Source organism: Diabrotica undecimpunctata, chromosome 4, assembly GCF_040954645.1.
Source record: "Diabrotica undecimpunctata isolate CICGRU chromosome 4, icDiaUnde3, whole genome shotgun sequence".
NCBI classification, from domain to species: Eukaryota; Metazoa; Arthropoda; class Insecta; order Coleoptera; family Chrysomelidae; genus Diabrotica; species Diabrotica undecimpunctata.
This window is the reverse complement of record NC_092806.1, coordinates 1,749,893-1,765,697: the sequence shown is the minus strand read 5'-3', so window position 1 is coordinate 1,765,697 and position 15,805 is coordinate 1,749,893. Positions and strand designations below refer to the sequence as shown.

The following is a 15,805-nucleotide window of genomic DNA, read 5'->3' as shown; positions in this document are numbered from 1 at the left end:
AACAGCATGCTAGCTGACCGAACGATTTAAGTAGTCATGGGAACCGACATCAGCATCCCAAGAAAACTGAAGGCTGAACTGCCTCAGGGATCTGTCCTAGCTCGTCTCCTCTTTAGCCTGATATACCAGAAACCAAATCAAGGAAGTTTGGTTACGCCGATGACTGGGTCTTGCAACAAGGTGTAAGTCATTTGAAGAAACAGAAGAAATCGTCACGGCGGACTTACACACAGTGGGATAGTATTTTCGTAAATGGAGGCTCCAACCAAACTCTACCAAAACAGAGGTTTCCAGTTTCTACCTAAATAACAAGCTTGCAGGAAGAACACTCACCATTCAATTCGAAAAGACCACACTCGCCTAAAATAAAGCACCAAAGTACCTTGGGGTGACTCTTTGACAGAACCATATCTTTCAAGAAACATCTTTCAGAAACAGCCAAGAAAAACTTAAATCAGAGACAACATCATCCACAAGCTGTGCGGCACAACATGGGGAGCATCAGCTTCCACCTTGCGATCATCTGCCCTGGGCCTTGTCTTCTCAAACGCGCAATACTGCTCTTCAGCCTGGCTTAACAGCCCACATATACACAAAGTAGATGCCCAATTGAACAATACATTGAGAATAATTGCTGGTGTTATCAAATCCACTCCTACGCAATGGCACCCAGTACTGAGACATATTCCATCACTAGTGAGTACAGAAAGATACTTATTAATGAGATCCTGTCAACCCATCAAGATCTAGATGCTACCAACGGTAACCTCTAGATGGACCGCCAAAAAAAACAGCATATACTAAGTTATATGCTCGTTTGTAAACATATGATGTTATTGTTTTATACAAAATGTATGTAAATTTAAATGTAAATGTGTCAAGTGCTATATGATAAATAAAATAAATAAATACACTACCACCTATTTTTTTTATTTTAGTCAACTCTTCTGTCCACCAGCTGACAAAAACTCCTTTCAGACACTTCTTTGAAATCGCAGAAACTCCTAGCCATTTATTATTTACTTCTTTAATCACTAGGTATTGCCCAAAACTCCTCATTTTGGTTCTCTGGCGACAAAACCAAGTTCTTACTCTCTTGACATGACTTTCCAATTCTTGGAAGCCTCGACCAATTGACTATTTACTTTTTTGTCTAGCAGCACTGAAAATGCTTTATTGTTTTTTCTCCCATCAACCAGTTGACAACCAACTTCCTTTGGCCACCCTCTGACCTTCTCAAGGCTTCTAGTCATTACTTGTTTCCTTCTTTATCCGCTGCTAACATAAATAGGTAATTTTCACCACTCCCTTACAATTTAAGTATTTTATTTCACCCTTAACGTTATCGTCTGGCTTTCTACAAGCATCCAATGGCTGACTATTTGCTTTTTATCGTAAAAAAATTCATTTTGGTGATCTCTCCGTCCATACAGTCTGGTTATTTATTACTTCTTCTTCCACGACTAACCTAAATCCTGCATTTCTGTAATTCTATGACGTCATTGTCATTGATTGTCATCATTGATTGTCACTGATCGTCATTTACTTATGATATAAAGTCACGTTCACTTCCACTTAACAACTCATCCGCCAGATGATCAGTAAGTGGGGGATTGCTTATATCAGCAATCATTCGGTGAATTAATTACCTGTTGGTTCACGGGAGGTATTTTATTTCTCACCGGTAAAGGCGAGTTGGACATCCCCTATCCGCTACCTGGAGACGCGTTCTCTAGAGGTAACAGAATTCCCCCAAGAGGATGGAAGAGAAACATGTTAATTTGAATTTTTACAGTTTTAATTTACTGCTACTGTATTAGTTCTACTGTAACGTGTATCCTTACAATATTAAATAAATAATAATAAAATGATCTGTGTATACGTAGTAGGACGACTTAGATATTAGAATGAGATCACTATTTGGGCGTTGAGGAAGAAGAGAAAAGAATTATATCTAGGAAATTAATTTTTCTTGTCACAGAATTTACTAAAAAAGTCCTTTAATAAACTCTTTTTCACTCAAGCACTTTATATGACTTCAGTACTAATAGGCGAGTGGTTGGCCCTTTGGCCGCGAAACGAGACGCTCACACACAAGGTTAAAGACGATATTTGACCCTTTGGAGGAGAGAAACGAGCATCATCTACACTGCAATCTATGAACCGATGTATCAAAAGATGGATACAATCTAACAATGTAGCAGCACAATCATCTTCAAACTTGTCCATCCTTATACTTCCCGTTGTGTTTGTTTGTGATTGCTAGTACCGAATCTCACAGTCACAAAAAGTACCGAAACATGCAGATCTTAAAAACCTTTGAAAGATATCTACTACAGAATTAATGGAGTGTAGATAACTCTATTGCACTTTGTTTACCAGCTGTAAAAAATTTATAGTTTAGGAAAAAAAAAATGTCGTTTTTAATAAACAGTTTCACATGCATCGAAATGACACTCTTGATTAAAATATAATAAAAAATGAAATGATATATAAAATAAATGAAAATTTACTATACATACTTCTTCCATTTTAGCTGTGGTAAATTTCCCGACCTTCTTATCGGCAGCCCATTTAATAATTTTTGGAGATAGGTCTATGGCGTTGGCTTGCCTCATGTCGTTATAGAATACTCCATCGATAAACAGTGTTCTTGACGGATACCATCTCTGTCAAAAATTGTCAGATTAAATTTCGTATGGTTAAAATAACTACATTATATAATAATATACTACTAATTAAAGACCTACAAATATCATTTTTTTACGATGTTCCATTCATTATACGTTACTGTAATTGAAACGCCTCAGTAAACGTACAGAAATTTATTGTTTTTATAGTTAATGAACTGAATTAATACTCACTAAGCTGTTTCAAGCTAGATATAGATCAAATCCCGACTCTCTCTATCAATTAGCAAATCAACACTACATATTACAAAGTGAAATATCTTTAATTTGTATTATATAACCATCCCAAGTCATTTAAAATAGTTCCTTTCATTCATATTATTGATAAGTTCCAAGTAATAATGTGTCAAGATAATTGAATATGAAGATTCGTTCTTACAGTATTTTTTTTAATTTAAATTAACGTGCATCTGACATCTATGGTCATTAGTACAAGTTACAATTTACAGTTTACATGGTTTTTTTAAGCCCTTCTCTCTATTCGGATTGCCAAATATAGGCTTCACCTAATTCTCGCCATTCAACTCTGTTGTTTGTAAGACGTTTCCACATTGATCCTGCAGTTCTTTTAATATCGTCGCTCCAACGCATTTGCGGTCTTTCTCGTGTCTTTTGGTTTCATATGGCCGCTAATTCCCGATTTCTTTATTCCATCGGCCATCCTTAAGACGTTTGTTATGTCCAGCCCATTTACATTTCAGTTTAGCTGCCTGTTCGACAGCATCTTTTACTTTTGTTCTATTACGAATGTCTTCATTCGTTTTATGGTCTTTGAGTGAGATACCCAGCAGCAGAGTTTTTCTGATTTTCTCCATGTTTATTTTAGTGAATGTCCAGATTTGAGCTCCATATATAAGTACAGGTAGGATACAGGAATTAAACACTTTGGTTAGCAGACTTTGAGGTATATTTTTTATTTTTAAGTACGTATTAGAGTCTTCCGAATGCTGCCCATCCCATTTTTACACGTCTGCTTATTTCGTTAGTCTGATTTTCTTTGCTTACCTTGACATTTTGACCCAGATATGTGTATTCATCTACGTGTTCTATCTCTGTCGCTTGGATATTTATCATAGGTTTGTCATCTTTGACATTAGTTTAGTTTTGCTGAAATTCATTTTCAGTCCTTTTTTTAGGAATTCTGTGTGAAGCTCATTAATCATCGTATTCAGTGCATTTCACATGTCGTGCTATCTTCTGCGTATCCAAGATGGTTTAAGTATCTTCCGTTAATAGGGATTCACTTATTTTTCCAGTCTATTGACTTGAATATACGTTCTAGGGCAGCTGTAAATAATTTTGGAGATATTGTGTCTCCTTGTCTTACGCTTCGATTGATTTTTACTGGTCTTGTTTCGATTCCATTGCCCAACGTCACAATCATTTCAGCTTGTTCTTAAATATTATGTATTAATATTCTGTACGTGGAGTCGATCCGGTTGTTGACTAATGTTGACTTGGTTTACATGGTAATATGATGTAAATTATAAAATAATATAGTTTAAAGGTTAACATAAAGAAAAAAAAATAAAAACATGTAACATAATATTTATATTTTGTTTAGCAGCTGGCTTTTATCGAGTAAATTTGATCAGCTTGTTGATTTGGTTGGTGCTGTTTAGGACCTTTTTGAAGATAGTACTGATATTGAGCTGTTGGCGTATTTTGGCACAAAAAGGACATTCGATAAGTATATGTCTGATTCGGAGAGCCGTATTACAATGCTGACATTTTGGTTGTGGAGATATGTCATCCAGATAGCCATGTGTTAGACGGGTATGTTCTATACGCAATCTCCGTATGCTTGCTATATTTTTCCGAGATAAACTGGGATAGGTAAGTAGGTTCATTGAGGGTTTAATTTCATGCAGCGAAAAAAGTAACTTTATTCCAGTGAATCTGATAGGTGTATGGTTAAAAGAATTAATTATTCTGCTAGATTTAATAACTTTGGATTTATAGTGGGAGAGGGTAAGTCCTAGAGAAGCTACTTTGTTTTGTAGGTCATTTATTCCTAGTGGCAGAATTTTACTAGTTGCGTTTTAATTTATCATGACAGTACCTTGAGGAACTCTATCATGTTAGATGTGTGGAGAAGAAAGGAAGTTATTGGATTGCAGATTAAGGATTGCATTTCTAGAGATGGTATCAAATGTGCATTCCATATCAAAGATAGTTGCTATCAAATCTTGTTTGCTATTAATTGCGTGAGAGATATGGGTTTGGAGTAGTACCAGATTTACAAGACTTACACTATTGAATCGCCATATGGAACCATATTCCATCACTTTACTGATTCCCAAAACCAATACTAGAGATTACCGATTAGAATAACTTGATTGTGTATAACACAAATATCTTCGTCTTCTTGTAGTTCCTTCTCCTATCGGAGGTTGGCTATCATCACAGCTATCCGTACCTTATTGGCAGCTGCTCTAAAAAGATCTACTGAGCTGCAACTATACCACACTCTTAGGTTTCTTAGTCCGGAAATTCTTCGTCTTTCTATGGATCTTTTATCCTTGATTTTACCTTGCATTATGAGCCATAATATCTCATATTTCGCACCTCTGGTAATGTGCCCTAAATATTCCAGCTTTCTTGTTTTGATGTGCTTTATGACCTCGCAATCGTTTTGTAACCTTCTTAATACTTCTGCATTTGTAACTCGTTGGGTCCATGGTATTTTCAAAATCCTTCTATATCACCACATCTCAAATGATTCCAACTTCTTTATATTATCCACTTTTAGTGTCCAGCCTTCCATTTCATACAACAAAGTCGAGAACACGTAGCATCTTAAGGCTCTTATCCTCAGCTCCAGGGGAAGGTATCGATTAACAAACATTGTTTTCATTTTTATAAATGTTTTTTGCAATTTCAATGCGTGTCCTTATTTCTCTACCTTGGTCATTGTTTTCATTTACCTAGGTTCCCAAATATTTGTAGTTATTCACTCTTTCTACTTGTTTTCCCTCGATATCTAGCTTTCCTGCTGTATGTTGCTTAGAAATAATCATGCACTTGGTTTTCTTAACGTTCATTTGTAGTCCATATTTTATACTGACTTGATGTAATCTATTTACTAAGCGTTGCAGTGCTTCTAGGCTGACTGCAAAAACTGCGAATCTTATGTTGTTCAAGATTTTTCCGTTTATTGATATATCCTGTCGTTCCTCTGATATTACTTCCTTAAAAATAGCTTCGCTGTACAGATTAAATAACAATGGGGACAACACGCAACCTTGTCTAACATCTCTTTTGATTTCTATAGTTTCCGTATCGACATTTTCGATTGTAACGTTTGCTTTTTGATTCCAGTACAGATTGACAATAACCCGTATATCTCTACTCTCCACATTCTTTTCTTTTAACAGTTTTACAAGTTTCTGATGTCATACTCTATCAAAAGCCTTTTGATAATCTATAAAGCAGACATAGAGATCCTGATTCATATCTAGTCGTCTTTGCGCGAGAACGTTAAAAGCAAACAGAGCCCCTCTCGTTCCTAGTCCTCCTCTGAATCCAAACTGGGTGTCCTCTATATCTTCTTCTATTTTTTGGTATAGTCTTCCATGTATTATTTTGAGAAATATCTTAAGTGTGTGGCTTATTAGGGAAATTGTTCTGTACTTGGAGCATTCTGTTGCATGTACTGACTTTGGTAGTGTTACAGACGTGGACAGCAACCAATCTTCGGGTATTACTCCTGTTGTATATACTTTGTTAAACAGATCTAAAAGTATATGCAGTGTTTCTTCGTCGATGCATTTAATTAGCTCAGTTTGTATTAGATCCGGGCCTCCTGATTTTGCAGTTTTTGCATTTCTAATTGCCTGTTCTAATTCGCACATTATTATTTTCGGTCCTGTTTGTTGCTGTGGTTCTTCTTGTATCATTCTATCATCATCGAATAATTTTATTATGTATTCTTGCAAAATCTTAGTTTATCTTTGATGTCTGCAATGAGTTTACCATTATCATCTTTGCATATCCAATAGTGTGCTCGCTTTTTGGTATTTGTTAGTTCTTTTATTTTTTTATGAGTATTAAAGCTGTCGTATCTTCTGTCATACTCTTTTATATCTTTGCATTGATCTGTTAACCTCTTTTCCTTGGCTTTTTTTATCTCTCTACTTTAATTCTACTTTGTAGTTCTTGATATTTTTGCTCATTTCTCCCTTTGGCTTTTCTCCTCTCTTCCATTAATGCTAGAATTTCTTAAGTCATCCACTTCTGTTTTTTATTTGTCTTTTCAGGCTTTAAATTTTCTCCTGCAGCCTTTAGTAATGCTTTCTGAATATCGCTCCACTTTTCATTGACATCTTCTGATGTTAAGATTTCTTCTCCTTTTTCTGTTAGATTTTAGTTGACTTGTTGGATCACTTTTTGATGTATTTCTCTTTTTCTTAATTTTGTATAATCCAACGTTGGTTTATTTTTAAGTATTACAATCTTTTTGAGTTTCACGTGCATTCTATCTATCAGCGGATTATGGTCTGAGTTGACATCTGCTTCGGGGTATGCTTTTACCGCTTTAATTGAGTTTTTGACGTGACAACGTCTTAAATTAGGTTGTGGCTCGGAGTCATTCATGAAAAAGTGTAACGCCCGCTCACGTCTGTTACAGTGAGTCACCGAACGAGGGAGAGGCCCGCCGGACCGGCGAATGCCTTGCGTCTCTCTCCCACTCAAACATGATCGGTCCGCTGCGCGCGCAGCACTAGAGAATTAGGCGCGTTGAATCGGTGCGTGCTTCCGTGCTTGTGTCTCTGTCTTTCTCGGGCGTTCTTGGCGTTCAAGACACATTACAGCAGAAACACTTCCTTTCATTTCATATTTCTCCTATCATCGTCCTATCCTCAACAAAATCACTCAAATAGAAATTAGTTAAGTTTAAGTTTACATGTACAATGTTTTAGTAAACAAAATATATTTCTATAGTTAAAATTTGTGCAATTCTTATTTTCATTCAATTCCTTGTTCCTATTGTGCAATTTAATAATATTCATATCAATAAATATTCTAACGAGAAAAAGACGTTGTCACGTAAAATCTTCGCCCGTAAAACCGACTTTACAGGCAACCGATTTTTTTCTATCTATTTTACACATCTATCTATGTAACACAAATATAATGAATGCCATTGATTATAGATAACAAAGCCTCAGATAAAGAGATATACCCTTTCGGTAGTCAACAGAAAAAATCAATGTGAAAGTACTCAAAGCGGTTGAATTATGAACCCTAGTTTATTGAATCCTTTTGGTTCACATCTGTGGTACGTTTTAAGATAAAGATTAACTCACATCTACATTATATTGTCAATAAAACAAGAAATCGTAAAAGTACTATTACCGTCGAGAATGCTAAAAAATGATACATTTTCAACAATTTTTTTGTATCCTATTTATTATAAGGCAAGATTTAAGATTGCATAATTTCTATAAATATATACATACTATATATACTAACCCTTGCATCCTTAAATTTTTGGATGTTGACCTTGGTGTTTTCAACTTCAGGCAGGATCATTGAGTCCGAAGGGCACTCTATTTTATCTACAATTGCAGTTAAATAACTGCTACCCAATATATCTATCTCGTTCTGAAACCTTAGCTTCTCTGAAGAATTACGGGTGCCTTGGTTGAAACTAAAAGGTCTATACCATATCATGGTATAAATAAATTCGCTTCCTGGAACCAAATCGTCGACTTCACGTATGTGATCTGGTTGTGGCTAAAAATGAAGTTTCCATAAACATAAAAAGAGAGAAAAATATGACTTGTGTTTGAAATAATGATAATAATGCGGGAATGCATTACTTGGGGGTAGATGCATCATCAAATTTTCCATTATTAGATTTTAATAAGCTAGTGCCTGCTTTTTGCTCTTTTGATTTCCTCAGGGAATGCTTCAACATGTTCGTCTTCATAATCCCTGGTGGTAATTTTAGCTGGATTATTTTCAGGTTGTATCTAGTGTTAAGTCTTAGATTTATATGTACAAACCTCTTGAGGAAATATGCAGCGCCCTCTATCATGCCCTAGGTGTTCCATAACCTATATTCTCGATGATTTACGGTTAATTGGTGATGCATCAATAAATGTAGTCCATCAATAGGTCAAGAAATTCAAATTGAATTAGAAAAAAGTTCAGACATGAATAAATAATATTAAAGTACCATAGTTTTCTAAGTGTCTAGCTTTACCAACATTAATTTTCGGCTCTACATTCCCTGCAGCTCTTTTAATGAATAATAATATGAAAAAACAATAAATTAAACAGCATTCATTTACAAAAGTACAAATAGATAAGAAATAATAAAGCCACATAAAGTGTTCCAATAAAAAACATGGCCGCCACAGACTCCAACAGTAATACATAAATTAAAAACACTTACCATTATAGATTTTATAAACCTCTTCGTACCAAGAAGAACACTTACAGCATTGAACTTTTTATCGAAACTTTCTTTAACTTTTATAACATTCAACTGTCTTGCTCCATCAGTGATTGGCAGGATAGGGTCCAGTTTTGTTTTTGTCAATACATTTTTTGGTACGGATATAGGCAGGTTTGTAGGCTCGTCCGGGACTCGAAAGTTATCTATGCTATAAAAAAATAATTGTAGAACCAGATATGATCCAAAAGATGCATATATGATGATTAGTGACTATTTTAATTTCATACTTTTCCAGTTTAGCACATTCTTTTATAACTTTGTTTGGTTTATTGTTAAGCTTCAATTTCTGTGTAAACAAGTTCTAAGTTATATCACTTTGTGATTTTTTTTTATATATTTTATTATAAAATTAGTTTTACCTAACCCTATTTAGGGATATTTTTTTTGTAATACTGAACCACAAGTCAAATATTGGCAAAGACAAAACCATGTGATCAAGTTCACAACATTAATTATAAAAAATATGTTTTTATAACTATGTTTCAGTTGTCAGGCAGTTGTATGGTAAATATATGTATATAAGGTATGGAAAAAATTATCTAAAGGGCACTAAGAACTATCTATTATATAAAGGGCACTAAGAAAACGCAACAAACTGAGAAAAAATATTATATAGACTTGTATGTCTGAGAGAATAACATATAACCACATGTCTGTGATAGACCCATAAGCACTATGGGTAGTCTTGTCTGTATATTATTGCCAAAAGAAAGTTTTTTTAGATGAACTAAGAAATATTTAAACAACATGGTTACAAGATTTAAAAGCAGGTTCATATCTTAGATTAATTCATCAGTTTGAAAAAGTCCATTACGTTCAGCCAAGCAGTAGCCCAATATATTGTATAATTGATAATTAGCTACAATACATTGTAAACTAGATACAAAAAATGTATCACTGCCAAACCTGTCAATTTGACTATATATAGTGTCTCTATTATCACGATTGCTAATAATGCTAGTAACTTAGCCAATAAATTAAACTTAGAGTCCACCACATATACAAATGGTGTGAACATAAATTAGAAAAATTCATAGTAGCAAAACAATTATAATTAACCTTAATATAAACAAAAATTGAATAAGAATCTCTGAAGGTTATATTAAATCAGAAATCCCTAACAATAAATAATACAAGGTACTTAGGTATATATAAACAAATACCAATTCAAAAAGCTTTGCCAGATTTAATTTTCATAAAGCAATATCTTTTGAAAAAATTCTTTACTTAACTCTTTCCAGAAGTATCTATTTAGTGTATGTTTACATTACCAAACGCTTCTGCTTTGTACCTATTCATGGTCATCTTGACATCTCTCGTGTATTCTCTGTGCTCTAAGTAAATAAATTTTTTTTCAGCTGGAAATATAACGAACACTTCCTGATAATGTATTCAAAAATGATGTCGTTTGTGACCAAAATCTACTCAAATGTCTTGCATAAGACAAAAAATGGAAAAGTTGTTTTTGCTTAGACATTCTAAATCTGTCTCAAAAGTTTCCTATTGTTCATCTAAGTGTTACCCCTGTTGGATAGTTTTTCAGATTTTTATGAATTATAACAAGTTTATATACTGCTCCAAACTTCATAATGGCATGTAAATTGACAACATTTTTTATCAAAATATCATTTCAAACAAATTTGTGAGGCAGACCTGATCACACTCACTGTACTATGTATAATAAAATGTTACTCACCTACATACACTTTTAAGATAATCCAAATTAACCATATTGGGTTTTATGTCACCTATTAAGCCATGAAAAATATTTTCAACTGACTCATGCATTGGCATGCACATTGCACTGTATGAACGAAAGTATTCAGGGGCATTGAAATTATCTGAAGCATGAAAAGTTTCAGGTGGATACAATTCCATGATTGTAAAATAAAACCTAAAAATGGTAAGATCTGTAATTTAAATAGTAAAATGAAATTTGGACAAATATAATGAATAATTCAAGGATATTAAAAAATATTGTAAATGAGTAAAACTTGTCTTAAACATATGAGCAAAAAGATAAAGCATGGGAAACTGTAGATAACCATTTACAGTTACAATTGTCATACAAAGTAAGCACAAAATATGATGAACTAATGTATAAATGTAATATGATCCTGATAAATAATACAATACAATTCTGAGATTTTATGCAATCCTGATTTATAAGTCTCATACAAAAGTCTAACTTTTTGATAACATATATTTTCAAGACTGGGGTTTGAATTTTTTAAAATATGCACAAGTGACGATTCCAATTCAATATTATTTATAATGCTATAGGGCCAATATATTATGTAGTAAATTAAAAAAAAATTGGAAGAGGCCCCTAAAATGCCAAAATTACATATATATTACCAAAATCTAATTATTTTATTGTAGGTCTACTGAACTCTTACCATATGACAAAAATGTAAAAGAAATATTCAATTTTTTAAAGGCAAAAAAACTAGAGAAGTGATATTCCTGATTATTTTTGTTTATATTTCTGGCACTTGTCAATTTGTCAATAAACAACTTTCTGACTTTATTAGAAAAAATATAGGTTATAATCCGTCAATCCGTGCTGAGATGAACCACGGTGAAGTTTGCAACGAGTACTGGTTTATTCAATATTTCATAGACGGCGGATATTAAGTTTGTTTTAGATTTTATATAACATAAAATGTTATAAGAAAATGGTATAACAAAAACTTACATGATATGATTATGTACAATATTAATACAAGAAGTTTTGTGTAGGTATAATTTTAAGGAACTGTAACTATAAATTGAAAAGTTGTGTCTAACGCTTGTGCGCGTATAGCCACAGCGCAAAATGTATTTGACTTCCTGAGCCCTCAACGAGCAAGGTTTATTAAAAAGGTGAAATGAAGATCATTAAGTAAAATCCTTTTGTTCAACATTCCTTAAATCAAATTAGTAACTAAAGTGCCTTTCGGAGCATTCCCTGTGTAATAGCTCCAGATATGGCTATTTGATCGAAAAGAACAGGAAAAGATCAAGCGAACATATATTCAAAATCTAATATTATAACGTTTAAACTTTTAACTCAACACTTGACCACCTTGAAATCAACTTTTTTAAAATCTTTACAGAAATTCTTAATAAATATCAACTGTAAAGAAGAATCAATCAAATTCACGATGGAAAAGGATCACAAAAACTCATTAGCTTTTCTGGATCTGATGATTAGAAAGAAGGATATAGGTTATGTTATGTAACTTAACTCTAAAGAGAAGCAAACCAAACTAAGAACTATTTAAAGTATGATTTAAACCAAAACCTATATATCAAAAAGGAAAACATTCAGTCACTATGATTCATCCCAAAACTACTGCTCTAAGGAAAACGCACTTCTGGATAAAAAAACTTGCAGAGAAACAAAAAACAGAGATGATATCACTCATCATCATCATTCTGGCTTTACATTCTTGTTCTGGGTCTTCCTCTTCTTCTCTGACGAAAAGAGCGTTTTTCTAGATGGGTCATTTTGTTCCATCCCCATTTCACGCTCTATGCACCTCAGACGTCCTATTTTAATATGTATCGCCTTCTCCACACTCCATTGCCATTCACTGCTTTATAGATTAGCCTTGGTACTTTTCTTTCGAAACATCCTAACATGTTTTCGTTATTTTTTGTTAGAGTCTAGGTCTCTAAACCATATGTTAGGACTGGGCGTATTATTGTTTTGTAGAGTTTTATTTTTGTATTTCTCGATATAATTGTAAATTTATGAAGGAGATTGAGCCCAAAATGGCATCTGTTGGCCGTGCAAATTCTGCGGTAGTATTATTTTCAGTGTTAAGGAGCGCTCCCAGGTATACAAATTCGTTCACTGCTTCTATGACGTCCTTATCAATAACAAGTGGTCGTAGAATTTCTGGTTGCGTACTTATTTTCATATAGTTCGTTTTGTTGGTGATTATTATTAAACCCATTTTTGTAGCTGACTCTTTTAATGCTACATACGCCTCTCGTACAGCGTTTTCCGTTCCTCCAACAATATTGATATCATCAGCATAGACCAGGATTTGCACTGATTTATTATATATTGAACCAGTGGTTGTAATTTTTGACATAGTACTACTTTTTACAAAGCCAAATTATACAGGAGAGAGGGTCACCCTGGCGCAGCCCGTTATTTGTTTTAAAAGGTTCAGACAGTTTCCCCTGAATTCGTATTCTACATTCAACTTTTTCAAGAGTTAGTTTTGTTAAATTTACCAACTGATTTGGTATTTCTACCTCTTTCATTGCTTTGAACATTTCTCTTCTATTCACAGAGTCGTAGGCTGCTTTGTAGTCTATAAATATGTGATAAGTATCAATGCCATATTCCAGTATTTTTTCCAAAATTTGTTTTAGGGTTGCAATCTAATGAATTGTCGATTGACCACCTCTTAAACCAGTCATATTTTCCTGCTATCCGTTCTGCATATGGTGCCATACGGTGACATACATGTGGAAAATACTTTATACGCTGCATTTAGAAGCGTAATTCCTCTGTGGTGAGAGCATTCAAAGATATCTCCTTTTTGTGTATGATGCACACAAACAGATAGACAGATGTTAGATATGCAAACATGCCTGGGATCCTAAATCATGAGTACAGATTCCAATGGAAAGATGAATCAATACTCATATAAGAAATAGACAACAAAAATAGGAAAATAAAAGGAGACCTCATCGTACTAAACTAAGAAAACTGTGTAGTAATCACATCAATAAAGTGTAGCAAGATTTGATTACCAATACTGATGGAACAAGTGAGCAATAATAAGATACTAGCACTAACGAGGAAGTAGCAGGTCAGAGACGAATTATTCAGACAGACAGAAAGATCAGAAGTTCATATCACTCTACAGCGCCACCTCTTTACCTCAAAATGTGGCTGATGCCTACATATGATTAAGGCTATATACTTAAGATTAAGTTTGAAAATATCATGAAAATATCATGGATGGATCGCAAAACAAACGAACAAGTTCTCGAACAACTAGGAAATCAATGCGAAGTTTTAAATTCCATAAAAATCAGGAAATTGGAATACTTGGAGCACATCAGAAAAGGTGAAAAATACGAACTACTAAGGAATATAATGCAGGGTAAAATCAAAGGCAGAAGATGCCTAGGAAGACGTAAAATCTCGTGGCTACGCAATCTCCGTTAATTCTCCGTTAAATCTCCGAAACATTGTTTTTAATACATTCAGTGTAAGACAGTGATTTGAAATAAAATAACTGCATAAAAATACTAATCTAAGAGCTTGTTTAACAATCCTCATTAATAAAAGTTAAAGTGACAAATTTTTGATTGTGTGGATTCAGATATAATCTAATTTGAGTCAAACGGACCAAAGAAGTGTCTCTATCTACAAATATTAGCCACACAAAAACTCCCACTTAGGACATTCCAGTCCTTAAAAAATTACTCTCGTCTATTGGCGATGACCGAATTCCTCTAAAATTCGTCTCCGGCGACCTTCACAGAAAATCGTCTCTTGTTGCAATATGAAAATTAAAAGTTCCGCAATATGGCTGGGATAATTTTCCTCCTACATGAATTTTGTCACCAGTGCGAGAGTCGGATATACTTTGTGGCTGATCTAGCGAAGCCTTGAAATAGACTCAAAAAGGCATAAATAAAGTGGTCCGCTGTGTGTTCGCTTATTATGTACGTAAGTTGACATATTCGTTAACAGCGGCGTGCAAGGGATACAATATTTAAGATACAATTTCAAAACATTTTTGGTTTATTTGTTTACATTGTTGCTCCATTATAACGTAGATATTTAATTACTTTTCCAATGTTTGGAGATATTATTTTCTCCCTTTTTTAGTGCCGTTTTTTATCACACACCATATTTTTGTCGTTTTCCTGGAATATAATGCTGACTATTTCCCTAGACTATTTTTAACTGATACGACTAACTTAGTCAGTTTCAGCTTACAAGCTAAGCAGTGACATCTCCAGAAGATGCCAACCCCTAGTGTTGGCGAAACATTGAGAACTAATCTCAGAAGACAACGGCCTAACAACCCGAACAAACAGTTTAACAAGTTAGACGATGGTCGTGAAAGCTTAACACATTTTATTATAATCTAGTTTTATTCTCAAAACTGTATCAGTGGACCATTATCATTCCTTTCGTCAGACCTTTCCTCTCCCATAACTGATTTGTCCTGTATTATTATTCCCTACCTTGGCGTTTATGTGTTAAATTATTATTTTTATAGCTCTTTTGAGTTTACTATTCACTTTGTCGTATGCTGCTTGGAGTTGCTTATAGAAATTTTCCTTCTGTTCCTCATTACTTTCGTTTGTGAGGGCGTAAAAATTAATCACTAATTTGTTGTAGTATTTTGCCTTGAATCTCGCCGATACAATTCTCTTAGATTATTTGTTTTATTACTTTTTAATTTATTATTTTTGCAAAAATTTATCATAGTATTATTTGAACAAATTATGCGAAGGAAAAATTGATTGAAAAAACCATTTTAAATGCAATCAATCCAAATAATAAGTATTTTCCTGGGAAGACACAGAATCATCGTCATTTTCTGAATTTATTATGTGTTTATCTGGTTCATTATTATTACGTGAACTTAAAGCTTGTTCACTATCAGATGATATATCAAAATTA

General features: G+C 33.8%; 1 protein-coding gene across 2 annotated transcripts in view; it reads right to left on the bottom strand.

Moving 5' to 3' along the window:
* The window catches only part of Pbp49 (proximal sequence element A Pbp49), a 29,664-nt gene that overhangs the window by 3,507 nt on the left and 10,352 nt on the right, over positions 1-15,805 (bottom strand). Inside the window, exons 1-5 of one of the 2 annotated variants that reach the window (XM_072527776.1) lie at positions 11,556-11,680; positions 10,853-11,050; positions 9,094-9,304; positions 8,166-8,429; positions 2,523-2,669 (exon numbers count right to left, since the gene is read on the bottom strand). In XM_072527776.1, the coding sequence (XP_072383877.1) occupies positions 2,523-2,669; positions 8,166-8,429; positions 9,094-9,304; positions 10,853-11,034 (804 nt within the window). In that variant the 5' untranslated portion in view covers positions 11,035-11,050; positions 11,556-11,680. Of the gene's footprint in view, positions 1-2,522; positions 2,670-8,165; positions 8,430-9,093; positions 9,305-10,852; positions 11,051-11,555; positions 11,681-15,805 lie in introns of those variants that run through there. The other variant, XM_072527775.1, reaches the window with a different exon arrangement.